At 38.2% G+C, this 27,862-nt stretch overlaps 1 protein-coding gene across 2 annotated transcripts in view; it reads right to left on the bottom strand.

The window, feature by feature from the left end:
• Window positions 1-587: 587 nt before the first annotated feature.
• LAMA2 (laminin subunit alpha 2) overlaps window positions 588-27,862 on the bottom strand; it is a 637,958-nt gene continuing 610,683 nt past the window's right edge. For both annotated transcript variants that reach the window (XM_054254427.2, XM_054254428.2), the window contains 9 exons: window positions 25,152-25,328; window positions 24,754-24,922; window positions 14,307-14,419; window positions 13,807-13,996; window positions 11,717-11,872; window positions 9,857-10,010; window positions 4,973-5,103; window positions 2,850-3,072; window positions 588-956 (listed from right to left, as the gene is read on the bottom strand). In XM_054254427.2, the coding sequence (XP_054110402.2) occupies window positions 799-956; window positions 2,850-3,072; window positions 4,973-5,103; window positions 9,857-10,010; window positions 11,717-11,872; window positions 13,807-13,996; window positions 14,307-14,419; window positions 24,754-24,922; window positions 25,152-25,328 (1,471 nt within the window). In that variant the 3' untranslated portion in view covers window positions 588-798. The remainder of the gene's footprint in view (window positions 957-2,849; window positions 3,073-4,972; window positions 5,104-9,856; window positions 10,011-11,716; window positions 11,873-13,806; window positions 13,997-14,306; window positions 14,420-24,753; window positions 24,923-25,151; window positions 25,329-27,862) is intronic.

Genomic DNA, 27,862 nt, shown 5'->3' with positions numbered 1-27,862 from the left:
GGTTTATTGTTTCCTGATAAGTAAAAATGCACTTCAGCATTGTTCCTCTCCACCTAGGTGTAAACTCTGATATTCACTGCAGGCTTAGAGGGCTCCAAATCTCAGCACTGTAGTATCAAATATGTGCTTAGTTGTCATTCATAAGCTTGGTTCTGGTATCTCCCCAAAGCCCATAAATCATTATCAAATAAGAAAATCAAGTAATTAAACTCTCTGGCCTGAATCTGATCTATACACTCTATCGTCAGCATAGAAAGCTATTCACTCATACGGCTAAACTCTCTAATAATGAACTTGAATCAGGAAAATGATTTTGCTAATTCTTTCACAAACAGAGAGAGTAAGGGAGCTGATTTCCTCCCAATTACACATGCCAAATTCACTTGCTGTCAGTGGCTTGGACAGAAGGCCAAAGCTGTCATACGTGGTAAAGGATGATAAAAGTATTAATAGGTGTAAGTTAAAAAAATTGCCGTCATAAATCACATCTGAACTCTTTCCTTGAGATGACTGGAGGGCATGTTGCAAATTCAACAGTTTATGGCCAGTTACGTTTTATCCTTAAAATCACACAGAACAAGCAATTATTTAGAATGAAATAATCACTTTAATATTTACAGACTTGAGAAAGAACTTGAATTAAAATTCAGTCTGGATCAAAATTGGCATCATGTGAATACAGAAAGATTTTTATATACATGCACAAATTAGTGTAATTAACATATATAGGTAAAATATATTTGTTTTACTTGATACACCTGTTTTGACAGAACTTTCCTGGGGTTATACTTATTTTTATTAGTCGGCTGGGCATGAGACAGGTTGAACACCCCTCAGTTCCAGGGCCTTGGCAAAATTAACCTCCAGAGGCTTGCCTGTGCCTTTGGTGAGCTTCAGGGATTTGATGCAACCTCGGAACCGAATGCCGGTTGTCAGGCCAAACTGCTTGAGGTCATCTGAAAAATGTAATGCAAGAGGGCTTAGCTTTGAAATGCTCCTGCAGCAAATATTAAGAGCACGTTTCAAAGTCAATTGTTAGCTTGAGATTAAATTGGAATGCTGGACACTGGGTGTGAGTGACTCATGCCTGTAATCCCAGCGCTTTGGGAGGCCAAGGCAGGCAGATCACCTGAGGTTGGGAGTTCGAGACCAGCCTGAACAACATGGAGAAACCCTGTCTCTACTAAAAATACAAAATTAGCCAGGCATGGTGGTGCATGCCTGTAATACTAGCTACTCAGGAAGCTGAGGCAGGAGAATCGCTTGAACCCAGCAGGTGGAGGTTGCAGTAAGCTGAGATCATGCCACTGCACTCCAGCCTGGGCAACAAAAGCAAAACCTTGTCTCAAATAAAATAAAATAAATTGGAATGCTGTTTTATGCAAAGTTAGTGGTTTTGTGTTTAGCTTGACTTACAGAATTGCAGAAAAAGATCTACTATTAAAAAAATCTTTTTGAGACAGGGTCTTGCTGTGTTGCCTAGGCTGGAGTGCAGTGGTAAAATCAAGGTTCACTGCAGCCTCCACCTCCTGGGCTCAAGCAATCCTCCTATCGCCAAGCTGCTCTCCAACTCCTGGGCTCAAGAGATCTGCCCATTCCAGCCCAAAGTGTAATTCCAAAGTGTTAGGATTACAGGGGTGAGCCACCGTGCCCAGCCTCAACTTTTTAATAGTTATATTGTATAAAATATGAAAATATCTAGAATTACACATCTTAAGACATGGAATAACTTGGTTTTGGATGAACAAATTTACAGTTGTGACTTAAAATTGTAACATTTATTTTATGAAACAAAGCAATTAATTAAATACTTTTGAGCACTGACTTAGAACTTTTTGAAGGTGATTTTCTTACATTGTAAAAATAACTCCCTAAAGGTTAAGTAGGTTGGAAATTCATATAGACTCTTCCTCTTATCATGGAGGTGCTTGTTTCAGCAGGCCTACTAGGTGTTAATGAGGATACCATTGAATAGATCAAATGAAGAAATACATTACCTCTTTCATACTACTTTGGAATTTATCCTGATCAAAGCAAAAGGTCTTTTTAAAACCCAGAAGCCACTTTGGAAAGAGAAGCCGTCTTTGAGCCTCCATTGCTTCTCTATAAACATTGGTCTGTCAACAATTGCTGAATATACATTTTGCTTGTTTAGTTAAGCAAAGGAGACTTATATAAATGGGGACAAAAGCTCCTCTTGACAAAAATTATGAAAGACCATTCCAGGAGCCTATTTTATTACAGTACTTATTAAAAGGCACTTGGCTTACTTCTCATCAAGTTGGCCACTCTTGTTTATGGACACTTTAGGTAAATCTCTGCGGTTCACATGCTATATTGAATGTGCTAGAGAAGGATTTTGAATGAGGATTTATTGCTTGGGTTTCTTTGTAATATAAATATAAACTCTATAATAACATAAGGGGGAAATTAGCTACATTTAACCCAATGATTTCCAGAACTTGAGGAAATAAGTTCCATAACATTTTATGATTCCTCTGGTATATTAATTTAAAAAAAATCAGGAAGAACACCAAGTTTGGATTGAATTGCTGTTAAATGCCTCATATGTTTTATAAACTAAATTCATTTCCTCTAGCCTCAATCTCTTCGCGAATGAAACTTAGGGGGCTCTCATGAAAAGTTGAGTCCCATGTGGTTTATATAAGTAATAAGCTCATTTTACACACTGGAAATTTTAGGTAAGGTGCTATTTATAGGAGTAGACTCTAAAGCTAGGAAGAAAGTACACATAAGCAAACATTCTTAGGCATATGTCAATATAAATGTTTTCAAAACTACTGACATAAGAAAGCAAAGAAATTCTTGCTGGGTTAGCCAACACTCACCAGGGAAGCCTCCAACAAACACAGGATCATTTGTGTCAGCTGATGTAGATGCCGGGTTTGGGCTTTGGGCTTCCACCTGGTTCCCATCGACTGTGAGCACAATGCGGTGTTTGATCTTGTTGGCAGCGACTTTATGCCATTGTCCATCACACAAATGCCCTGGAATCCCAGCATCATAGACAGCAGTGAATCTGCCTGCACCATTGTCCACATGAAACATCAGCTGGAAAGTAGGAAATAGAACAGTCACAGATGGTTTCATCAAAGGAGTATCATGACGGTTCATGTATAAAAATTATCAGGTCTCCAGGAAAGACATTGGCCGGAATCATTTGAAATGGACATAACTGGTCATATTGAAAAAAAAATTAAAACTTGATAGAAATTAAAGTATAAATCTAATCACCACGAGTCACAAATTATGTTCTTTGCTTTGGGGCATTGTTGGGAGTTAATAGGCAAGATATGTGAAGCTGGTAATAATTCTGCTTTCAGGAAAATTTGAGGCCAGATGACAAGAAAAGGACCTAGTGTACACAAGGAAAAATTCTACCTCAGATCTTTTTAGAATGTGAGAGTTCTTACTGAACCTTATAAAATTTTCTTAAAATACCTATTTAAGGTGACTCATAAATTTGGTCTACAAATTCAAAGTAAAGGATTTTTCAAATTTTAAACTTTTGATGTTTTAATTGTATTTTTTTTCCTTCATGGATTTCATTTTATATACAAGATTGAGAGTTACATAAATTACATTCTGGGGACCGTTTCATGTCACAGGTGCCAAAGACCTGAGCCAGAAGGCCAATTAAATTCCTAACAATGAGGAACTTAGATTAGAAGTTCTGGTCTAAATGAGAAAAATCTGTTTTTAGTAATGTGGAAAGGCCCCCTGAAATTTGAGATGGCAGAATTCTTTTGAAGCTGATGAAGAAAAGAAACATATTGAAACATTAAAAACATTAGTCAGTTTGGCAACACATTTGACAAGGTAAAATAAAAGAAATGGGATTTTAAAAAAGAAGATTAAAAATGCAGTAAATAGGTGAAAAGTTTGTAAACTCTAAATGATGTAAATATAACTGAAATATTTACTATAACAGGTGGAATTTGCATAACAGGGTTTTGCATGTAAAAGGAGCTTGGTGAGAAGTGCACACGACAGTGACATAGATGGTAACCGCTCTTAATGGCAGGTGATGAAATGAAGCTTACTTGAAAAAGATGTAGTAAAAGTGTGTTTGGAAAATTTGGTAAAACTCTTAAGTGTTGTCTATTTGTTCACCCTTATTTTACCTCTAAGTGTGTGGATCTTTTTTTCCTTTGAGGATGGTTCGAAAGTTGAGCAGAAGGAGGAAGAAAGCAAGAAAATAATATTTTAGGACAACTATGTGGTTTTTCTTCTTGGGAGGCAACACCGAGGGTGGAAATGTGAATCAAGTTGAAATACAATTCCTATTTAATAACCAAATAGAAAATTTGTGAAATGTCTTGCTTTGCCTCCTCCTTTTAACTGCTGCCTGTAGTGCAAAGTACGTATAAACAGGTTGTCTCGCTGCAGGGATTAAAGAGGTGTTCAGAATTTGATTATAAATTATTATCAATCTGACACACTACTTTTATAAATCTGCTCTCTTTTGAAATAGTATCTGGATGCTTGTAAATAAAAATTGAGAAACTGCTATGTCAGTTGGCTGCCTTGACTTCTAAGAGATACCTATCCTGTTAAAAGAGGCAGACTAATTTCAGATGATCCACACCTCCACCTTTTCTCCCACTGGAGTCAATAGTTTCACAGACTGTGTGTTCTTTAAGAGGAGAATGAGTGTACTTACAGCAACACAGTAAGAGCTTGAGATCTCAAACTATTTGGTTCATGATTAGTCAACATAATTTGCTTGCTATATAATTAACGCATTTAAAGTTTATATTGGCCCACACAATAGTTATGCTGAAAACATGCAGAAATTGAAATAATCCAAAAGGATGAAAACATACAATTTAGCTTTCTCCCAACAAAAAATAAAGCCAGGCTTTGAAATAGAGTTCCCCAAACATGAACGATACCCTCACACGAACAATATCACGAAGAAATCAGATATGTTTGGCTTGCTGACACTCACCTTTTCATCAATCATTTCAATACCCATTCCATCCATTTTTTGACTACTGATTCCCAGAAGAACTCCAGTTGTTCTAGTTGTGCGGAATTCAAATTCTACAAGAAGGTCCAATCCCACTTTGAATCCACCAACTGTAAAACGAAGATTTAAAAATATTGTGGATTAGAGTTAATTCAAATATATACAATGCAAGACTTACTAGATTTCAATTCAAATGCTAGCTAATTCTAATGAGAGCTGTAAGTTTCAGATCCTGCCTGGCCCATACTTCTACTACTGTGTCATGTAACACACTCCACAGTTACTGCTTATTTTATGGGCTACCTTCCCTGCTAGAATGTAAGTTCTATGAGATCAGAGGCATTGTCTATATTTCTCACCATTTTATCCCTGTGCTTACCAAAGTATTTCACACATCATGGAGGTTTAATATATATTAGTTGAATAAATGGATACACTATGAGATTGACTCAAAGAATCTCACTGTCAGGTATTATTATCTCAGAAGTCTCTCTATTGGGTTAAGAAAGAACATTTCAGTGATTTTTCAGTAAAATTTTAGTGGGACACACTAAACGGTACCACAATCATTGGAAAAGTTTCAGAAGTTGCCAAACATTTTATTAATAAAGAGAGAAACTGCAAGTATAATGTTGATGAGTAGCTTCTGGGACATAAGCAGCCTTATCTTGTTCATCTGGTTAGTTCTTTTCTCTATGATTTTCCATATTTGACTAATTTTTAAAAAAATATTTGAGCAAGTATTTAAGACATGCCTCTTAGGAACAAAGTGATCTGTTAAGATCTGTCTAGACCACACCAACTGAACTGAGTATCAGGGAAATACTGAGGGGAATTTTCTCCAAGCCTTCTATTTATTAGGCAAGAAATAAATGCTACGTGTAGCCATAGCTGTCTCAAATGAAGGGTGGTAGCTGTTACGTGAAAGCCTTTTTGTTCTACTGAGAACTTTGATGGGTTTGGATTGGCAAAGGTGGGTTTATAGCAGATTTTAAGAATAAGAGCTAGCCAGTTGTGCCTGGGCAACATAGTGACACCCCTTCTGTAAATAAATAATAAACTAGAGGGCACAAGAAGCTCAATTGTTCTGCAAAATAAAAAGGGAGAAGGAAAAGAGGAATGAGAAGAGGAAGTTCAGCTGAGCACAGAAGGAATGAAGAGGACAATGACAACCTCAGCTATTGGGTGGATGGAAACTTTTAAGAACAAAGATGTCAAAGGTTAAGAAGAGTTGTATGTTTTCCAGTGAAGTAATCTCTTCTGACCACCCAAGTCTTGCATAAGTTGTATTACACTGTGTGTTCAGGGGATGGTAAGAATCATTAAAAACTGAGGAAGTGGGTAATTTTCTAGTTTGGTTTGATCTAGAATTGTAAGAGCCAAAGCAGGATGGCAAGTCAATCCATTAACTGCAAAAGTTGAAGCTGAAACTTGTCATAAAATTTAAGAGAATGCCAGCCATCTGTGAATTTGCAGAAATCTTGGGGAAGCTTTTATACTTTCACAGCACATGGAATTCGGGGTTCAGCATAACCCGTAATGTTTCAATATTTAACATAGCCTGTGTTTTTCTGTTTTTTTGCTTCTGTGTAGGTGAGGTTTCCTGGTTTCCTCAATATTTTGCTGGAGGGTCCTACCGTTCTATCGCCCATTACTTTGTGTGGGAGAGTTAAAATCATCTGAATTCTTGCTCAAATGCTGATTCCCCCATGAAATGTTTCCTGATTTTCCCAAACAAAATTAACATTTTTTTCTAAGTATCTATAGAACTGTGCTTTTACATCTTTTAGAGTTTTTAATCACTTTTACTGACCTTCTTTTAATTTCTATGCAAACAGAATCTTACCAGTTTATAATATATTCTTGATAGAAATAACTACATTACTTATTTCTCTGTTTCTCATCATAATCTCCGCATATTATGTGCTTATTAGTTTCTTTCTAATGAATACACACATATCTATGATGCCACAGGACTGAATATTCTATCTTGAAGTATATTAATGGTAGATTTAAAAAATTATTATGTAGTTTTTATTGTACAGATCTTTCACTTCTTTGGTTAATTCCTAAGAGTTTTATTTGTACAAAGCTATTGTAAATGGGATTACTTTCTTGATTTCTTTTTCTGATTGTTTGCTGTTGGCATATAGAAATGTTACTGCTTTCTGTATGTTGACTTTGTATCCTGCAGCTTTACTGAATTTATCAGTTCTAATGGTTTTTTAGTGGAGTCTTTAGGCTTTTCCAAATACAACATCATATTATTTGCAAACAAGGGTAATTTGACTTCTTCCTTGGATGCCCTTTGCTTTTTTCTCTTGTCTGATTGCTCCAGCTAGGACTTTCAATAGTATGTTGAGTAACAGTGGTGAAAGTGGGCATCCTTGGTTGTGTTCCAGATCTCAGAGAAAAATACTATAAAAATTATAAAACATTGATGCAAGAAATTGAAGAGGGCACAAAAAAGGAAAGATATTTCATGTTAATAGATTGGAAGGATCAATATTGTTAAAATGTCCATACTACCCACAGCCATCTGCCGATTTAACACAATCCCTATCAAAATACCAATGAGACTCTTCACAGAATCAAAAAAATTCCTAAAATTCATATAAAACTACCAAAGTCCCAGAATAGCCACAGCTATCCTAAGTAAAAAGAACAAAATTGGAAGAATTACATTGCTGGACTTCAAATTATACTACAGAACTATAGTGACTCAAACAGAATAGCACTGGCATACAAACAGGCACATAGGCCAGTGGAACAGAATAGAGAAGTCAGAAATAAATACATACATTTATGGTGAACTCATTTATCATAAAGGTTCTAAGAACATATATTAGGGAAAGACCAGTCTCTTCAATAAATGATGCTGGGACAATGGAATATTCATATGCAGAAGAATGAAACTAGATGCCTATCTCTCACCATATACAAAAATCAAATCAAAGTGAATTAAGAGACTCGAATATAAGACATCCAACTTTGAAATGACTACAATAAAAAAAATATTGAGGAAATTCTCCAGGACATTGAAATGGGCAAAGACTTTTTCAGTTATACTCCACAAGCACAGGCCACCAAAGCAAAAACTAGACAGATGGGATCACATCAAGTTAAAAGCTCCTGCACAGCAAAGGCAACAATCAACAAAGTGAAGAGACAACCTACAAAATGGGAGAAAGTATTTGCATGCTACTCCTCTGAGAAGGGATTAATAACCAGAATATAAAAGGAGCTCAAACAACTCTATAAGAAAAAAACCCAATAGTCTTATTTAAAAATGAGTGCAAGATTTGGATAGACATTTCTCAAAATAAGATATTCAGATGGCAAATAGGTATATGAAAAGGTGCTCAACATCACTGATAATCAGAAAAATGAAAATCAAAACTACAATGAGCTATCATTTTACCCAAGTTAAAATGGCTTTTATCCAAAAGACAGGCAATAACAAATGCTGACGAGGATGTGGAGAAAAGGGAACCCTTGTACACGGTTGGTGGGAACGTAAACTAGCACAACTGCTCTGGAGAACAGTTTGGAGGTTCCTCAAAACACTATAAATAGAGCTACCATATGACCCATCAATTCCACTCCTAGATATATAACCGAAAGAATACTGAAGACATATCTGCACTCCCATGTTTACTGCAGCGCAATAGCCAAGATTTGGGAGCCACCTAAGTGCCCATCAGCAGATGAATGGATAAAGAAAATGTGGCACATATATGCAATGGAGTACTGTTCAAGCCATAAAAAACAATGAGATCCTGCTATTTGCAACAACAGGGTGGTTCTCGAGGTCTTTATGTTAAGTGAAATAAGCCAGACACACAAAGGCAAACATCACATGTTCTCACTTATCTGGCGGGAGTGAAAAAGCAATTGAACACATGGAAGTAGAAAGTAGAAGGATAGTTACCAGAGGTTGGGAAGGTTAGTGGTAGGGAGGAGTAGGGACGGTTAATAGTACAAAAGTAATTTGAATGAATAAGATTTAGTATGTGCTAGCACCGGGGTAACTATATTAAAAAAAATTTAATTGTGTATTTTAAAATAATTAAAAGAGTACAATCAGATTGTTTGAAACATAAAGGATGAGTGTTTGAGGTGATGGATACCTCATTTACCCTGATATGATTATTATACACTGCATGCCTGTATCAAAATATCTCATGTAACCCATAAATATAATATATACACTATGTACCCCACAAAAACAAAAAATTAAAGGATTAAAAAATTATTATGTACAAGTTATTTTCTATTTCTTTTTTTTTTTTTAACTGTACCTTCATGACCAGTGATATAGACCCACACTGGAAATGTTCATTGGAAATGGAGTAGAGGACATACTTAGAGAAAGCCAGGAAAAATGCCAGTCATTGTCAGCATAAACAAGAAATGGACACCAGCATGCATTGGGTGCATTGGTGTGCATTGAACGGGAGGAGATTATGAAACGCAGCCTTGCAGGGAATTGAAAAGAAGAAAAAAAGTCTTGTCTCATCTCCAGAAAAATAGGGAAAATCGGAAGATAGAAAAACAACATAATATAAACGTATGAGTGTCCTTACAAAATTATTTATTTTGATGTTCTTAATCTCCAGTGAAGGAGACGGAATAAATTCTCTAAATAGGCCTTTTCTTTATTTCTCCTATTAATTCTTACCAAGATCAGATACATGAATTTTTAAGAGGCACTTTTGAAATTACTTCCATAACTTTCTGTTTGGCTTAAATAAAGGATACTACTAGTTTCGGACTCCGGGAACTTTTATTATTTGGTACTAGCAAGAAGTTAGTATTTGTATCTAGTTAATAATCAACAGGAAGGAAATGAAAGAGCCTTACCTGCTTTGGCAAAACCTGTTCCATCAAAATATGTTCCCCTCTGAGCATTTGCAAAACATGTCCCAACATGGAAGCTGGAGGTGGGTTGTTCCAGATCAGCAGGGGCCTCTGCCATGTGGAGATTCCTGATGCAGCCGTCAATGCTATAGGTCACCTGAGCATCCAGATCAGAAGAAACAAATGCTGGGTTTTAGCAGAACTTTGCCTTTATGTAGAATACAGTCATTTGTGGGGGGCTCTATGTGTGTAGATATTGGCCGGTTATCTTAGGATGGGACATCCCCCAAAGCTGCCTGGGTTCTCTATTACCACCAGGCTTCCTGGCATGGGTGCAGAAAATACTGTGTTGTGCTTCTCAACTTGGATGTATCTATCCTGGAATCTGACTGTTCTGTTAGTCTAAATACTGCACACGATGTCTCCATTGGTTGGACAGAGCTACGGGACCCATGTGGGTATCATAAGTTTTAATTCATCTCTTATGTTCCTATTAATAGTTTATTAACCTTACTAATATACACATTTTGTCATAGCCTATGTTCAATTTCTATATGAAAGGTAATTAGGTTTGGTTCAGTGCTTCTTCCTTTTGAATATCTAACGAAAGCAGCAGACCCCTAAGAAAATGCAAATATGCATAAAACTTGAAAGTTTGCATGAAACATTAGGGGTTCAAGGAATTTAGAAGTAACTCAATCATTCTCTGTTTTTAGAAATTCAAGTTAATTGCTTTTACCACTCTCACTTCAGAGACTTTTGTTTTTGATAGACCTAAAAAGCATACCCAATAGCTATGAAAGGAAAGTAATACTGATGATCCACAAATGCTGAGAGTTAAGACTGTAATGGGTGACTGTCTTTGATAAATGAACAAATCTACATTATCATGCGTTCTAATTTGAGTATAGAAATGCATCACATTTGTATCTAGTGTGTTCTCTAAAAGCACCAATCAATCCCCCATGCTTCTCTCAGAGCAGCACTTTCCAAAGCAAACTAGGATATGTGGTTTTATAAAAAAATTATTTTGTGTACATCAACTTACAAAATTGTGAGGGCTTTAAATTCTGAATCTAAAATTGGATAACTATACTCTGACTACTGCATCTCTCAGTATTTGCTAAATCTCTTTGCCTGAAACATAATGAATGAATACCGTCATTTTCATCTTTCAGTGCTTTTTTTATGCCTGCTGATCTTCCGATCACTTTATTTTTATTTATTTATTTATTTTTTTTTTTGAGACAGGGTCTCACTCTGTCACCCAGGCTGGAATGCAGTGGCGCTATCACAGCTCACTGCAACTTCTACCCCTTGAGTTCAAGTGATTCTCGTGCCTCAACCCCTGTAGTACCTGGGACTACAAGCACACACCACACCAGGCTAATTTTTTGTATTTTTTGTAGAGATGTGGTTTCACTATGTTGGCCAGGCTGGTGTCGAACTCCTGGCCTTGAGTGATCTTTCTGCCATGGCCTCCCAAAGTGCTGGGATTACAGGTGTGCGCCGCCTTGCCCAACCCAATCACTTTAAATATCTTTATGCAGTCCTCTTTGTTTAGTATTATCATTACCCTATTTTGCAAAAGAGAAATTGTTGTTAAAAAAGATTAACTTGCTCCAAAACACACAGCTAGTCAATAAATAGGTATTCAAACCAAGGGTGTCTGATTCCAGGGCCCCACTCAATGTTCTGTGATATTGTCTCTTATAATCTAATCTCCTTCTGTCACTTATCAGAAAAGATGACTTCCTATTCACCTGTCCATTTTCACGGGCCTGTGTGACCTAATAATTCAAAATATATCAATAAATGAATCAGCCAGATATTTAGGTAACAAAGAAGAAATTAGATATTTACTGGACCAATTCTTCGGGTAGTGTAGTTGATGGGTAACCCACCAACGTACAGCATTCCCACAACATCCAGGATGTCAGCTTTTTTGGGACTGATGGTTCTGTTGGAGGCCCCATCCACATAAAGAGTTCCTTCTTGCTTACTTCTCATTATCTTAATCTACAAAAAAAAGAAAGGTGTCATTAATGCCAATCCTGAGCAAATTTCAAATACGAAGAGTATAAGACACAAGGACTTCAACGATGTTACCAAGAAAAATTGAAACAATTTACACAGTGCTAAGCCCATTATATATGGGAAAGTTAAAGCCATCTTACAGCATATCTCAATCTCTGCCTTTTCCATGACTACTATCACCAAAAGAATACAAAATTTTCCTGGGTCGGTTGTCGGTTGAAGTCTCCTCTGCAGGTTGCCAAGAGAAGGTATGTGTCAAGAGGGAGGAATATTGTAAGGAAGCCTGCAGACTAATAGCACGCTCATGAATTAAGTGAGCAGCAAAATTCATGCATAGTTTGAAAAGTGCATTAGTTTGATCGAACAAAGAGCCTGGGCTCCCAACACAATTTCAGAATTTCAGATATGCTACATCCCTTTGCCTAACAGGCCCTTCTTGTGCAGAATTAAAGGAAGAGTGGCACAAATAGGCTGCACTTCTTTCTGCAGAAACTGATTAGTACAAAGTTGGGGAGGAAGCTAGAGAACCGACTGAGGCTGAAATTAGGGCAGTGGAGTGAATTATCTTCTGAGACAGAATGAAATGAGGGGTGTAGGGACTGGCGTAGACTGGTGTGGACTGGTGTAGAACGTAAAAACCTTGAGTCTGAATTTACGGAAAGGAGCCTGTAAGCCTGTGAAATGCTAAAATACAATGATGGTTTAAAAATGAGTCTGGGTCAGGATTAGAGTAATTTAACACTTCATTTTACACATATCTATTCTGGTTTAGGAAGTTTAAAAAACCATCAAAAATAAAATCCGCTTTTAATTCAACTAATTATAGTATTTAAGTTCCCTTTCTTAATCCCAGAATTATTGTGGTTCAATAATATGTCTTTTTCTCAAGTGTCATATTTATTATTCCATTAGTTAGAGATGGAAGAAACCTTAATGAGAGCTCCTTCATTTGGATTTGGATTTGCTAGTCATAAGCTCCCAGGAAAAATGAAGATTCCTTTTCTTATTTCCATGATAACAAATTGGTTGGCTTTGCGTCTTTTAAGGTTCTTTGGCTTTCTAGAATATGACAAGTCGAAGTGTGTTAACATTAACGAAATCTAACATCTAATAATAACGTACTCTGAAAATTAAAAATTTTATTGGTCTACCTAGGGAAGCTTTACTTTAATAGGCTATCGCAGGTGCAGAGACAAATGTTGAAATTGTGTTTTAATCAGGCAGTATATCATCCATTTGCAGTCATGCCAAAGAGGTCAGTAAGCTGGAATGAGCCTCTATGCTCATAATAGTACCAGTTTCTGGGTGTAAGGCCAACGTTTTTAAAGTTGTTCCAAATAACTGTCAGTGGAAATGATACCTTAGAGCCCTTTAAGCACCATAAAGCAGAGATTCCCAGATTCCTGGTTTTCACAGACCAGTATGTGGTTAGGTGGGGAGTGTTGGGAGCCATTTTAGTGTTGCCAACTTTTGCTTTTGCCAAATGCTATTTCATAATAGAAAGGCCCTTTAGACACCATAAAAATCCTAAAATAGAATCTCAGAATAAATATTATTCCTTGACATTGAATACATAGAGCTTTATGATGAGCACATTCTGTTGTTCTGTGTTTCTCACTTACAGTAGTGGAAATGTCCTCAGCCATCTTGCCTCAGTTTATGGATAGATGTTTGAGAACCACAGCCTTATAGCAGAGATGGAACCATGAAGAGGCATGTCAGTGATCAAACGTAAACCTACTCAGGTCTGATCACATTTTCCAAAATGGTGGTAGTTGTATATGGCACTCATTTTATTTTTAGCTTCTGCCAGGGTCAGTGTCTGCACTGGCAAAATATACTGGCACCAGGAGAATGCTGATGGCTGCCACTCTGTAATTCCCGTAGGATACTGCCAATATTCAGGGGACTCTTACCTTGTGCCACTGGCCATCATTGATTTTGGTGGGGATCATGGTGTTGGTGTCCCCACTCCCCAAGTCATAACTGAAGTAGGGCAATCCATTTCTCAGCTGAACTGTTGCAAAATCGGCATGATTGATGCGAGCCATGTAAAAAAGTAAGCCGGATTCAGCTTCAGTTCTTACTTCCAACTCAATTGTGAGACTGAAACAAACAACGTCAAACAGAAAAATAAGAGCATTCTCATGCTAAAATAGAGTGGTATCAGATCGTGGGTCCATTTTCAGACAGGATAGTAAATCATTTCTCAGAGATGAGGCATTTCCTGGGCTACTGATTTCCTAAATTGGGCTCCTTAGGCTCAGAAAAATATAATTCTATTCTCTATTGTTTTCAGTGATTTTAAAAAGCTAACTTCATTAATTAATAAGTGTAGTAGATTAAACTCGATTAAACACTAATACTCAGTTCTTTGTTTATCGATTCTTTCCCAGTGTCTCAGAGTGATACATACCGGTTTTTAACTTTGGTGTCATCAAATGCAATTGCAACGTGACTGTTTTTTGAAAGCCCGAACTGCTTGCTCCCTATCAAAAGAGCTGGTTCTGATTCTGCAGCACAAGGACCCTGTAAAATACCAAGGAGAAAAAGACAGGGGATTATGAACTGTTCTTTAAAAAGGTAATGATGCTGTCTAATTGTTTCTTAGATATCAGGGTAATTCTTTAAGAATAAAAACTATACCTTATTCATTGCTGTAATCTACTGCATAGTAAGTACCTATTACCAAGTACTCAGTGACTATGAATCAGTTATCACACCCTTGAATTGCTAAATGAATGTGCCCAAACATATTTATTGATTAATTCATAGTTTCATTATCCTCTACAATTTTATTTATATTTCTGAGAAAACTGGAATTTCCCTTTCATTTTTCCTTCACGTATGAAGAGTTTCATTCTTAGAAGATCGAATAGGGAAAATGACAAGCTAGCCAGCTGGGTTTTAAGAGTAGAAAAATGTGTTTTTTCTTGCCCTCCCCATTTCCATCTCCCACTATATTACTTTTTCTTGAAAATTATCAGTCCACTAGAAGGTTTTCATGAATTTAGACTTTCAAGATGGTGTATCTAAACCTGCAAGTCAGCCCATTCAGGCCCTTGCCAGTTGCTAAGCAACCCAGCACATTTTAAAAATGTAACCCACCATACACCATTTCGACTGCCACTGTTCAAAGATCAGCTTCCTAGGGTGCTGAAGAGGGAGAGCTAGGTGCGGGGCTGTGCAGTGCAGTCACGTGGTTTAATGCTCTGCTCTCACCATCTTGAAATTCTTAATAATTTTTGAATGAGGGGCCCTGCATTTTCATTTTGCACTGGGGTTTGCAAAGTATACAGCAGTCCTGGCTATGGAGATCACATTTGGCTACAATAACACACAGCTCCATAAATAAGCAACGCTCCTTAAATTACCAAAGCCACAATTCCTTTTCCTGTTCTCTATTTTCACAAGATGGCTTGATATACAGGCTGCTTAGGAAGCCTCTTAGAACACACAGTACATAAGAAAATAACCTGCACACTCTCACCGACACATCTGTTTTTAAGATCTGTACTTAACAGCTCTGGCCACTGCCCCAGTGAGTGCTGACTCAGCAGAGGTTCTCAAGCAGCCCAAGGCAGGCATTTGATGCACAGTGTTCGTCCCAAAGAGTGTACCTCAGAGATGACTCATCAGCACACAGAACATTTTTACTTGATGAGGAAAAGCCTTGTTCTCTTTTCTCTTGATCTTAGTCAAACGAAGCACTCTGCCACAGCAGGTAAAAGGCTTAAAGTGTTTTGAAATGCTATAAAATTGGTCTTCATGGAACTATTTCCCTTCTTGCTTCCCAGGAGATGGTCAGTTATAAAGAGCAGACTGTGGCCGAAATTCACATAGCTATGCAAAACCCTGTGGGTCGGACAGGAAAATGCTATTCATTCGCACAGCTGAATGGCCTCTTTTAGAATCAGCATGTGGCACCTTTCTTATTATGCTGCCTGCAAAAAGAACCCGAACGGAGAGGCTTTTGGGTAGCTTAAGATCTCTGTCATGAATACTTCTATTAATAGAACTGGGATCTTTTATCAGCTTCTCACGATATTTCCCGGACAGAGGACCATCTCGACAAACATGCGCAGCCTGCAGTCTGCCTCCGAAATCCCTAAGAGAATCCTATCTGCTGTGAGTCCACTGGGGGCAGAATTTCACTGAAACATCTTTACACCCTCAGCTCTGAAAATTCAGGGATTAAAAAACGTCAATGGATGCTGAGGAATTAGGAAACAATTATGTGTATCTGAAAAGAGAACCACCACTGGAGTGTGTTACGTCCATATTATTGCTATTGGTCACTTGTCTAATTACCATATGTAGATGTGAATATAACTTCTTTATTAAAATTTAAAACATTTTCAAGGTGGCAGCTGTACACGGTGGGGAATGTTTTGATTGCTGGCAGATCGGAAACTGGTCCTGAGCTAAGCAGCAGTTTCTAGTTTAGCTTATTTGTGTTGTTGTTGTTTTGTCGTATACTATCAGATTTTCTAGGTGGACAAGGCACTGGTCAAGCCATTTTAGAAAACACCCCTGACCAGAAAAGGACAGGGATTTTGTCAAAGTTCTTTTAAGAATCCTTACAGGGGCCGGGCGCAGTGGCTCAAGCCTGTAATCCCAGCACTTTGGGAGGCGGAGGCGGGTGGATCACGAGTTCAAGAAATCGAGACCATCCTGGTCAACATGGTGAAACCCCGTCTCTACTAAATACAAAAAATAAGCTGGGCATGATGGTGTGCGCCTGTAATCCCAGCTACTCAGGAGGTTGAAGCAGGAGAATTGCCAGAACCCAGGAAGCGGAGGTTGGGGTGAGCCGAGATTGGGCCATTGGACTCCAGCCTGGGTAACAAGAGCGAAACTCCGTCTCAAAAAAAAAAAAAAAAAAAAAAAAAAAAAAAAAAAGAATCCTTACAGGACACGCCCACTTGAAATGTAGGAAGAAGAGCCCCTCCTGGATTAGATCCTCCTTCATTTCTGCAACGGCCCTGGAGAAGCAGGCAGAAGCAGTGGTTAATAAAACGGTGTTCTCAAATGAGCCAATGTTACAGAAAAGAGTTCTACCAAATCGATCACTCTAGCATGTAACCTCAAAGTTTAAAGCCATTACAGTATATAGTCCTTTGTTTTGAAGGACATCCAAGATGATGTTTACTATTGTTGAATTGCAACAAGATGGATATTGTTTTAATAAAACTTCTGCCACTTTCCCTTATTAAACTGGCAGTTGGTAAAGGACTGAGAAGTGCTGGTGTAAGAGGGTTTGTTTGTTTGTTTTTTGAGATGGAGTCTCACTCTGCTGCCAGGCTGGAGTGCAGTGGCGTGATCTCGGCTCACTGCAACCTCCGCATCCCAGGTTCAAGTGATTCTCCTCCTCCTGCCTCCCGAGCAGCTGGGATTATAGGCATACACCACCATGCCCAGCTAATTTTTGTATTTTTAGTAAAGACAGTTTCACCATGTTAGCCAGGATGGTCTCCATCTCTTGACCTCGTCATCTGCCTACCTCGTTCTCCCAAAGTGCTGGGATTACAGGCGTAAGCCACTATGACCAGCCAAGAGGCCTGCAGTGGGACAAAAATTCCCAACCTTCTAATTTGGTAATGTTTTATACAAATCTAGATCTCCCCCTTGCTTGGTTAAAGGATGGCGTCCTTGCATCAGTTTTTCTTGGGTGAACTGAAACCAAGTCTGATGAGTGTAAGGGATGGGCATGGTTGCTCATGTTTGTAATCCCAGCATTTGCAAAGCCAAGACAGGAAGACTGCTTGAGGCCAGTAGTTCGAGACCAGCCTGGGCAACAAAGTGAGGACCCCTGCCCTCTTCTGTCTCTCCCAAAGTACAACAACAACAACTTAAAAAAATAAAAAGTTAGCCGGGCATATAGGTGCATGCCGAAAGCCCTAGCTACTCAGGAGGCTAAGGCAGGAGAATCACTTGAGCCTAGGAGTTCAAGGTTAGAGTGAGCTATAATTGTACTACTGCATTCCAGTCTGGACAACACAGCAAGAGTCTGTCTCAAAAAGAAAAAAACACGATGGGTGCAGGGCGGCACCAGTGTATTGGTTTGCTTCTCGTTGCTTCCTCTTCTCTTCCTTCTGCCTCATGTCCCACAGTGGGTGGAGCTGCTCATCCAACTGCTCAAGCTTCTTTTTTCCTTCTGGCATTTTAAAGGGGAACCTGTGAGATGGAATAGAAACTGCCCTGTGCTTTGCACAGAACTAAAATGATCTTGTCACTTAGGATGTTTTCAACTCCACTTGCCCTTGAAATCTAAGCTAAGAAAAAAGGATAAGAGAAAATATCTTCTAATGAGATAATTTTAAGGAAACTTTAGAGAATGCTCATTGCGAGATGAATCATCCTTCTCTAGCTAGTGTATACTTGAAGGAGTCCTCATCTCTACGGGCATGATGCTTTACCTGCATTGTTTTGGACATACTGATCTCTAAAATATGTTAAAACAACGATTAAAAAAAAATTCACGGTCTCAGTGGAGACTCATCAATCTCAACGTGTTACAATTCTGCCACCTTGTGGGGACTTTTTAAAGTACTAGAAATAGTTAACGGGGAAAATGGGGTATGAAAGGAGGACAGATACGCTTGTTTTTCATTTGCCTTTGCTTGTCAGGTTACAAGTTGTTGGCAGACAGGACTTGGGTGGGGAGTCTAGCGCGGTGGTGCACCTGTTGATTCGAGCAGTGATGTCGTGGGAATAATTATAAAGGAAGCCGTGCAAGTAGATAGAGCACCAAGCTAGCAATGGGGCCAAAACGTTTTCATCTTCACACTGTCACTCATTTAACTTCAGGTGAGAAGAAAGCAATGGTTGTTTCTAACTGCAGGTTGGTGGCTGACATTCCGAAATGAGTTATTAAATCCAGGAGTGGATATGATTCATTGATAACCAACCCTTGAATTTTCTAGGTCCTGAGCAGAGATTTATATTGCATTTATTAAAACTGGCATCTTTATTCTTGAAAGCACTAAACAATGAATCATCATAGAAATTGCATAATTTTCTTCTTTCATGAGTCAATAATTCCCCTAATAAATGTGGGCTAAAATCACATCTGATGTTTATTTGTCATGATTTTCTTTATGGATGAATAAGTGGAAGATATTTTTTACAGCAATGACTTTAATCTTCTAAAATATAAAACTCCTCCTACTCAAGATATTTATTGAAAAACTGAATTATTGTTAACACTGCATCTAAGCTCTTTTGGTGGGTCTTGGACATTTACAGTAATATTTAGACATTAATGTCTAAATAGGGATTCCTTGAAATGTGGAAATTGTATGTTTTCTCTTTAAATACATATCAGTATCCGATCAGGTTATCCTTTGGCCTTGAATGTGCTTAGCTCTTAAAGTTGTAGCACTAAAGCTCCTAGAGAAATCACTTTCTTTTTCTCTATTCTTTCCTTCTCTCCCACTTCTTTTCCCCAAATCCCAAAGAGACCTTATCAGTACAGGAACTCTCCATGGCTACTTGTATTACTCTTCTCAGTTTTCACATTTTAAACTTTGAGGTTTACAGCTGAACTCTTCAATAAAATTCAACTATGAATGCAGCCAGCTCACTGTCTACAAATCCACACAGGCCAATCTGGTTATAAAGACTTGGTCTAAACAGCTCACACACTTGCAGAGGACTTGTCACGTTTCCACAAGTCAACAAATTTCTGTCATACTTGAAGTTCAGCCTCTTATCTACCTCCACCTCCTGCCATCCTCCATGAGAAATATTCACAAATGTAACATGTAGAATTGTTTTCTCTAGCTCTGAATGGGCTAAAGAAAAAGAGAGAAGTATAAAAAGAAGACAAGCTACCACACTATCAGACGAGATAATATGCATGAAATGCTCTTTAATCTAGCATGGTCAACATGAATTAATCATAAGATTGACAGAATCCATTTCACAGGGCAGGGCTTTCTGAAGACGCTCTTACACTGCCCTGTAGGGTAGTGAATGTTGTCCTCATGCTGTAAGTTGCCGGCAGGTTGGGTGTGATGGGTGTAAAGAAGAAAAAGGAGGGCACTGAGAATAGGAGATCATTTCTGTCAACTGTGCTAGCACAAATATGGAGCTCAGAAATAGGCAGTTCTCACTTCAGGAGTTAACTTGTAAGTCTTAGTTCTTAAATAACTCTTAAAAATCTAAATTCTGGGCTGGGCACAGTGGCTCATGCCTGTTATCTCAACACTTTGGCAGGCTGAGGCAGGTGGATCGCTTCCCAAGAGTTTGAGACCAGCCTGGGCAGCATGGCAAAATCCCATCTCTATTAAAAATACAAAAATTAGCCGGGCACAGTGGCAGGCGCCTGTAGTCCCAGCTACTCAGGAGGCTGAGGTGTGAGGATTGCTTGAGCCTGGGAGGTTGAGGCAACAGTGAGCCATGATTGTGTCACTGCACTCCACCCTGGGCGACAGAGCAAATAAAATAAAATAAAAAATCTAAATTCTGATACAAAAAAAAAAAAAAGAAAATGGTGAGAATTGAAAATTATGGAGGACTTAAGATTTAATAACCATATCATTAAAATGTATGTATCATTACATATCAAACCAATGAATTTGTAATTGCTTAAAAATTGAATACTCGCCACACCCCCTTTTTCCCAGCACCTGCTCCCCACCCTACAAATGTTAAAAGTTAAACTGACTAGAATAATTAAGTTAAAGAAACACAGAAGTTAAAGTTAAAATAACACAGAAGGGTTAATAATGTACTTTGAGTCAGGCATGGTGCTGGGTGCTTCGTATACAATGTATAACTTATTCCCTCATGATAGTAATCCTAGAAGGAAGATATTATTATCCTTGTTTGTCCCTTAATTATTTTACATTTAGAAAGGACAAGTAACCTGCCGGAATTCATTGAATAATAATGGGAGGGCTATGGCAGGAAAAGCAGCTCTCTCTCTTTTTTCCTGGCTAGCAAGGATAATATCGTATTCATCTTTGCACTTAGTAGGCTCTTAATAAGTATTTGTTATAAAATAAATTGTAAAAGTTTTAACTTTTAGTAACTTTTAAAAAGAAGACACCCCTTTCCCCTCTACACACACAAGGAATATAAGAATCAAATTAAAACAGAAGATATGTCTGAATTCTAAAATATAATACAATTAATAAAGACAGAAAGTCCTAAAAAAATTAATTCTGACCACACAATCATAAATAATTATGATGTGCAAAAGAAGGGGAAATAGGCTGGGTGCAGTGGCTCACACCTGTAATCCCAGTACTTTGGGAGGCCGAGGAAGGTGGATTACCTGAGGTCAGGAGTTCGAGGCCAGCCTGACCAACATGGAGAAACCTCATCTCTACTAAAAATACAAAATTGGCTGGGCATGGTGGTGCATGCCTGTAATCCCAGCTACTCAGGAGGCTGTGGCAGGAGAATCATTTGAACCCAGGAGGCGGAGGTTGCAGTGAGCCAAGATAGCGCCATTGCACTCCCGCATGGGCAACAAGAGTGAAACTCCATCTAAAAAAAAAAAAAAGAAGGGGAAATAGCAGTTGGAATTTAGATATCTGGGTTTTAGTGCCAACCATCATTTGTGTGTAACCCTGGGCAATGCTGTAAGTTTGAGGGCTTTCTTTCCTCATGTGCAAGTTAAGAGTGGGAATCTTTATGGTGTCTTCTAGCTCTAATGTTCTGTGACTCTTTCTAAACCAACCAATTTGGCATGCTACTCAACGTTTTGCTTCTGTCTCGCCTACTAAGTGGAATGCTCTGTTTTCGGGAAAGTTAAAACATACACTGCTGAGAGGAAATGGAAATCGAAATTAGAACAGAAGGTTATAAAAAAAAAAGAACCTTAAATGAGTAAAAATCTCCATTCTCAGATGGGCAAGTATCTTTATTTTGGGAAAAAAAGGCAAAAAGTGTGATCTCTAAATACCACAGAAAAATGTGCTGGAGAGGCCTTATAAAATGAAGTTTGTGTAAGTACTTAGAAAAGTAAGGTGATCAATGGAGGCCGGCAGGGTTATCCCTTAAAAACCAAACCAGCACAGGCAGAGAGACCTGACTGGATATGTTCTAGTGATAGATGAGAAGGCCAACAAGGTTCTGCTTGATTGAATAAGGTACCCAATTAGGAACCAGTAGCCTGACTTATCTATTAAAAACATTAAAGCATTTTTAGGTGCATTAATAGAAATATGATAACAATTAAGGGAGTGAGGGGTCCCACTGTCCCCTGAACTAGTGACTTTCTTTTGAGTAGCAGGTGCCATACTTTGAAAAGAATGTTTCACATTTAAGAATACGGATCCCAGAGGGGATAACAATCAGAAATAAGGTAATACGAAGAATACCTGAGCTAGTGAAATGTTTAGGCTAGGGAAAAAGAAGACTTCGCTATTTTCAAATTCTTGAAGGGACGTTAGACAGAGAACACATAAATGTAGTATGGTTGCCTATAGAAACATAATTACATAGAAGTTTTATGGACTCAGTTTTACTTTAATATAACCAATGACTTTCTAACAACTAGAGCCTGCCTCATCATAACACTGGAAAATACTGTCAATGAAGTGTTCAAGCAAAGGCGGTAAGTATCATATACAAGGAATTCATGCATTAAGATGGTGGTGGGCCAGATGATCTTTAGGGCTCTTGCCAATTCTTGTTTATAATTTTAAGCTAGTCAGTTAGAAATTAGGCTCTGTTTTCTTCTAGAAACATTTTTATAAGAGGACCTTAGGATCCAAAATCAAAAAAGTTTATTTGACTCATGATATTTCTTAATTCTTCATTAAAACACATTCTTGAGTCTGGGAAACACATGATTTTAAGGTATAAAATTATGAGGGAGAAGAGGAGGATCATTAACCTTATCTTTGCTAAGCAAAGATCTAGCCTGTGGCTGAATTATGAAAGAGCTGAGGAAAGATTCTGAAATCCATGTGATGGATCTCAGGAATGCCTTAGGATGAAATCAACTTCTGGAACTAATACCCACATGACTGATGGCTTTCCACGTGCTAGCTGTGTGATCTTAGGTATTTTTTTGTGTGTATGAAATATAGTACTTCCAGTAATATAAATAAATGTAAATAAAACAATTAATAGTGTGGGGATCAAATGAAATAACAGATATGAAATGCCTGGCAGAGTACTGGACACCTACTAGCTTTTCACTAAATGCAGGGATTCCTCAGACTGTCTATGTGGGGATGCTTTTTCCAGTTTTCAAAGAACTTCCACATACATTATCCCATTTTATTTTTCATAATAACAGTATGTGGTAGGCAAGGGAGGTGAAATATCCATATTTAACAAAGGATGAAAGGATGCTTGGAGTAAATAACCAGTTTTCTTGAATGATGGTTATTTGGCCTCTCATTTAATAATATTTCTAGTGCAAGGAGCACATTGCTCAACTCATTCCATCGTGGACACTAAGGAAGAGAATGAGATATTCAAGAGTTTTCAAGATCTGCACTCAAGACAACATGTTCTACCCATTACTGGCATGGATTAACCACAACACACGAGCTGTAAAGAGAGTAGTGAGAGTGACCGTATATATCATATTCATCTTTTGGCCTTATAGTTCCCTACCTTCTTATCTATTTTAAGAATAACTGGAAATAATGAAAAAGTTTGATGCATAGAGGTACTCATCAAAGTATAGTTTCTGATAGTGAAAAACTGGAAACACTCTCAATAGCCCACCATGATCTAGTAAAAGTAGAATAAATTGACCTGTCTCTGTGGCGCAATTGGTTAGCACGTTCGGTTGTTAACCAAAAGTAGACTAAATTGGAAAGGCTGAGTGTTCCAGAGATAAGGAGCCAGGCTTTGGAGTCAGACTTGCTAGAGTAAAATTCTTGCTCTGCCTTTTATTAGTGGTGTGAGTGGGTTGGTTACTTAAGATAGCTAATTCTTATTAACTCAACTAAAAAAAAAGACAATTTACATTTTACAGAGCCACTATGAGAATTACATATAATATTGAATGAAAATTGTTTAGCCCTGGGCTGGTACATAATAAGCCCCTGAAAGTACTATTATCATTACCATATAGTAGATATGCTATTTAGTAAATGTTCAGCATATGTGAGGCATTTAGCAAACATTATTTTTAAAACTCTGATAATAAGTATTTGATGTCTGTGCTGTTAATATCATCATTTGACAGATGAGGAAACAAATATTCTACAGCCATACCCACCCTGAGAGCATCTGATCTTTTCTGATCCTGGAAGCTAAGCAGGTTTAGGCCTGGTCAGTACTTGGATGGGAAACTGAGAAACAGATTGGCTAGGAAGCTTTCCCAAATTCACACAGATGGTCAGTTACAGTGCTGGGATTTGAACTCCAGCAGTCTGACTTGAGCCCATGCTCTAATCAAGGCTAAATGACCTCCAACACTATAAAATAGTGGGGTGTCTCTGTGTGTATATATACTTAACATAAACTCATATTAGACATACACATTTATATGATGTTTAGAAACAGTTTAGGTGTATTACTAGTTTCTAAAAACAGGGCACCAAATTGTATATGAGGTAGGACATCTACTATGCAGATAAAAGGGACTGAAAATCAACATGGTTGCCTCTGTAGTGGTATTATAGGTGGCTTTTGTTCTCGATTCTGAATGTTTCTGGGTTTTCCAACATTTCAACTGAAAATGTACTATTTTGTAAACAAAATTAAAGGAGGAAATACAGGTAAGTCATCCAATGAAGATGTGAGAATAGGTTTTGATAGATAGGGCATATTTTCTTAAATTCTGATAGCAGAGCATACTAGATTTCCTGAATAATCTTCCTCCTGAAATGACTCAGAATGCTGAGGAAAAATTAGAAAGCAATGGGGATAATATAAACACTTACATGTGTCAGAACTGGGGTGGGCGTAGGAAAGGCTGGTGTGGGCACTGGCTCAGGCTGGATAACAATTTCAGCTGGAGCTGCTCCATCTTCATCTTCACGGAGTTTCTGATGGGCACAGCGACCAATGTCAGCATTTCTGAAGGATACAGGCCGTGCAAAGTCCATGGGGCTGATAGAATATAATAAAATAAGATTTTTTAATTTTCATTTTTTTTGCTTCCTTATAAGTAAGCCCGATCCCCGCAGGCCTTTTCAAGTCCACCAGTATGCTTTTCTCAGTTTCAATTGCAGACTCTCATCGTTGCCCTTCTCCCCTGCATAGCTGTAGACAGTGTGAAGCCAAAAATAATAAAAATAAAAATAAATGATTAGTAGTAGTGAAAAGGAGATCCACTTACACAGAGTTAATAACAAGATTCCACACACAGCCTTCAAAAGGAGGAATACTTCTGAGTGGGGAAGGTTGAAATTCAGGCGGAGCACCCCCAACAAAAAGCTTTTTGACTTCAATAGGCTGTTCAACCGTCAGGTTTTGCATGTATCTTTTGTTTTCATCGACTTGAACGGTAAAGATGCTGGTAAAATATTAAAAATCAACAAGTATAAATAACATCTCATTCATCACAGTTGGAAATCAAACTCTTTCCTCCCACCCTTCACCCCTCTCTCCCATAGCTTTTAAGGGAGCCAAAATTGGATGGCTGGGAATTCTACACTAAGCCAATGCTGTCGTTTCTCAGGATCTTGTCCCATGACTCCCTGATTCACTCTCCCTGAAAGTTTACTGAAACCAGGTCATGGCACACTGCAACATGAGCTTCTGGTGCAGATGACAGCAGCACTGTGCAGCGCAACATGTGAGCCTTTGAGAACTGAGGCTTCTGTACTGTGCAGTAATGCCTAATTGTATAAGGATCGGCAGGTTTAGCATAGCATGGGGTCTTTCTTGGGTTGTGCTGGCTATTATCTTCTTGCTAGGGAACAAACTGTACTCCTGAGAGTTTAGATTGTTGGAATCAACAGCAAGCACTTAAAACACATTTTATAAAGAATGTAGCTGATGGCTTTTGAACAGAAGAGGCAGGCAAGAACACTCTGCTAATTGTTCCTTGCAATGATTTTCCTTAGTGGCTGTTTCATTAATTTCCCTAATTTGTTTATGAGAGATAATTCACACACTGCTAATTGAGAAGCTCATGCTACTTATTTACAGCAATCCTTGGATCCCTGGGCCAAGAATCAGAAGGAGACAGAGTTCTGATGAAAATGACCAAAGGCATTTTCTCTTTTGTTCCAGAAGCAAGTTTTGAGTTTCGGTCTGAACAGTCATCGTGGTGCTATTAGTCGTAAGCATTAGTCACTAGCCCGAGGATCATGGATGGATTACTGAAAACTTCATATCTGGAGAGAAAACCAAAGTACTTGGGTGGAAACCTCAGTCCTAAAGCACCCTCTTGCTTGGTTTGATAAAGAAGAAAAACCACATATAGAACTGGAAAAAAACAATAAGCCCGGGTAAAGATGCTTTGAATTGGCACTTTACAAGTAGGAGAATTCAAAAGTGAAACAAAGAGACAAAAAATGGATTTTGCTGCAGCTCAAAATGTCACTGCTAAGGGGGTGAAGAAAGAACCTGTAAAATTTAGTTTCAAAGAGTAAATAGGGGGAAATGACATACGTTGAGGTTTCTTTCTTTACCAAAGGATGGAAAAATGTGTTGGCAAAACCCAGGAGGTTCAGCTTCCTTGCTGAGTGTCAATAGATTTATGAGACGAGACTTTCAGAAAACCACTCACTTTCAGGTATGTGTGACTCACTGAGAAGCCCCTCTCTTACACTTTTTCCCCCTTTGGCTGAAAGTAGCCTCTTAGCAACAAGATAGCACAGTGCTCCTAAGGGTTTTAATGGGGGAGTATAAGCCTCTATTAAAGATTGTCCAAGGAGAGTCAGTCTCTGCTCTTGATTACAATTTGTAAAAGCTAGAGGCCTTCCTCTTTCTGATGTAGCTTCTCTCTGTTGTCTGGTTCGGCCACAAGGCCCATCATAGAGGCCCCCGACTTTTTTAAAACTAGTTCACAGGGTGGTGATGGAGAATGAGCGTGGGGTTTCAGGAGGAACATACTGGAATGAAGTACCAGGGTGAAAGCTTACTAGCTGTGTGACCTTGGGCAAGCTATTTAATCATGCTCAGGTTCATTTCATTCATTTATAAGATGGAGATAAAAATACCTACTTCAAACAGTGGAAAATATTAATTAAGGGATCGCCCTGAGGTGGTATTACTTAATAAAGGTATTGCTAGAAAACGATAGCTAAATCCTGCTCATCTTTTACCTTTTAGGAACATCAAATCTAGATCATTTATTTAGTTTTTATTGAGGAGGACAATACCAACATGTCCATTATGATTCTGGTGTGTTTTCCATTTTTTTAAGTATTTATTTAAGAGCTTTTTATTGAGGCCTACTATGTGCAAACAGTACATTAAACTTAGTATTACTTTAGTGTTGTAATAGGTCAGCTTTATTTATTAACTTTTTAATAGTGTCAGTGGCTGATTCTTAGGGCTTCATAATTACTTGATTGCTTACACCCTATTGCTTATTTGTTTGGAATATGGGTTTAAGATTTTTTTCAAGCCGTGTCAATTAGATTGCATATGTGGAAGAAGATATTAAGAGAAATAAGCGCCCTAACATTTGTAATTTGCCTAATAAATAAAATCTAATCGTTTTTTCTGTTTGAATGTTAAGAAAGAAAATATTTAGATTGCAGTGTTCCAATCATTATCTCATTCAGGAAACCCCAAATGACTCCTAAAATATCTCACCCTACTTCATGATCTTTAGCCTATTTCTGTACCTGTGTGAAGAAAGCTTTCCCAGAAGAAAAACTCAGCTCAGTTGTCTGTCCTATTTGTCTACGTAACTACTTCAGGCTGTCTGAGAGTCTGATGTCTTTGTCCCGTTAGAACTGCTGGCCACCAAGGCGGACTCCAGGAGAAGGATCCAAGGACAAAGCAGATATAGAAGGCAAAGGTCACTGGAGTGCCAAGAAATTAGATGCCAAAGTGACTGAAGGTAGATTTCCCCAATTGAAGGGGTGGAAA

This window comes from Callithrix jacchus, chromosome 4, assembly GCF_049354715.1.
Source record: "Callithrix jacchus isolate 240 chromosome 4, calJac240_pri, whole genome shotgun sequence".
Lineage (NCBI taxonomy): Eukaryota > Metazoa > Chordata > Mammalia > Primates > Cebidae > Callithrix > Callithrix jacchus.
Note: the sequence above shows the minus strand (reverse complement) of the source record. Positions and strands in the feature narration are given on the sequence as shown.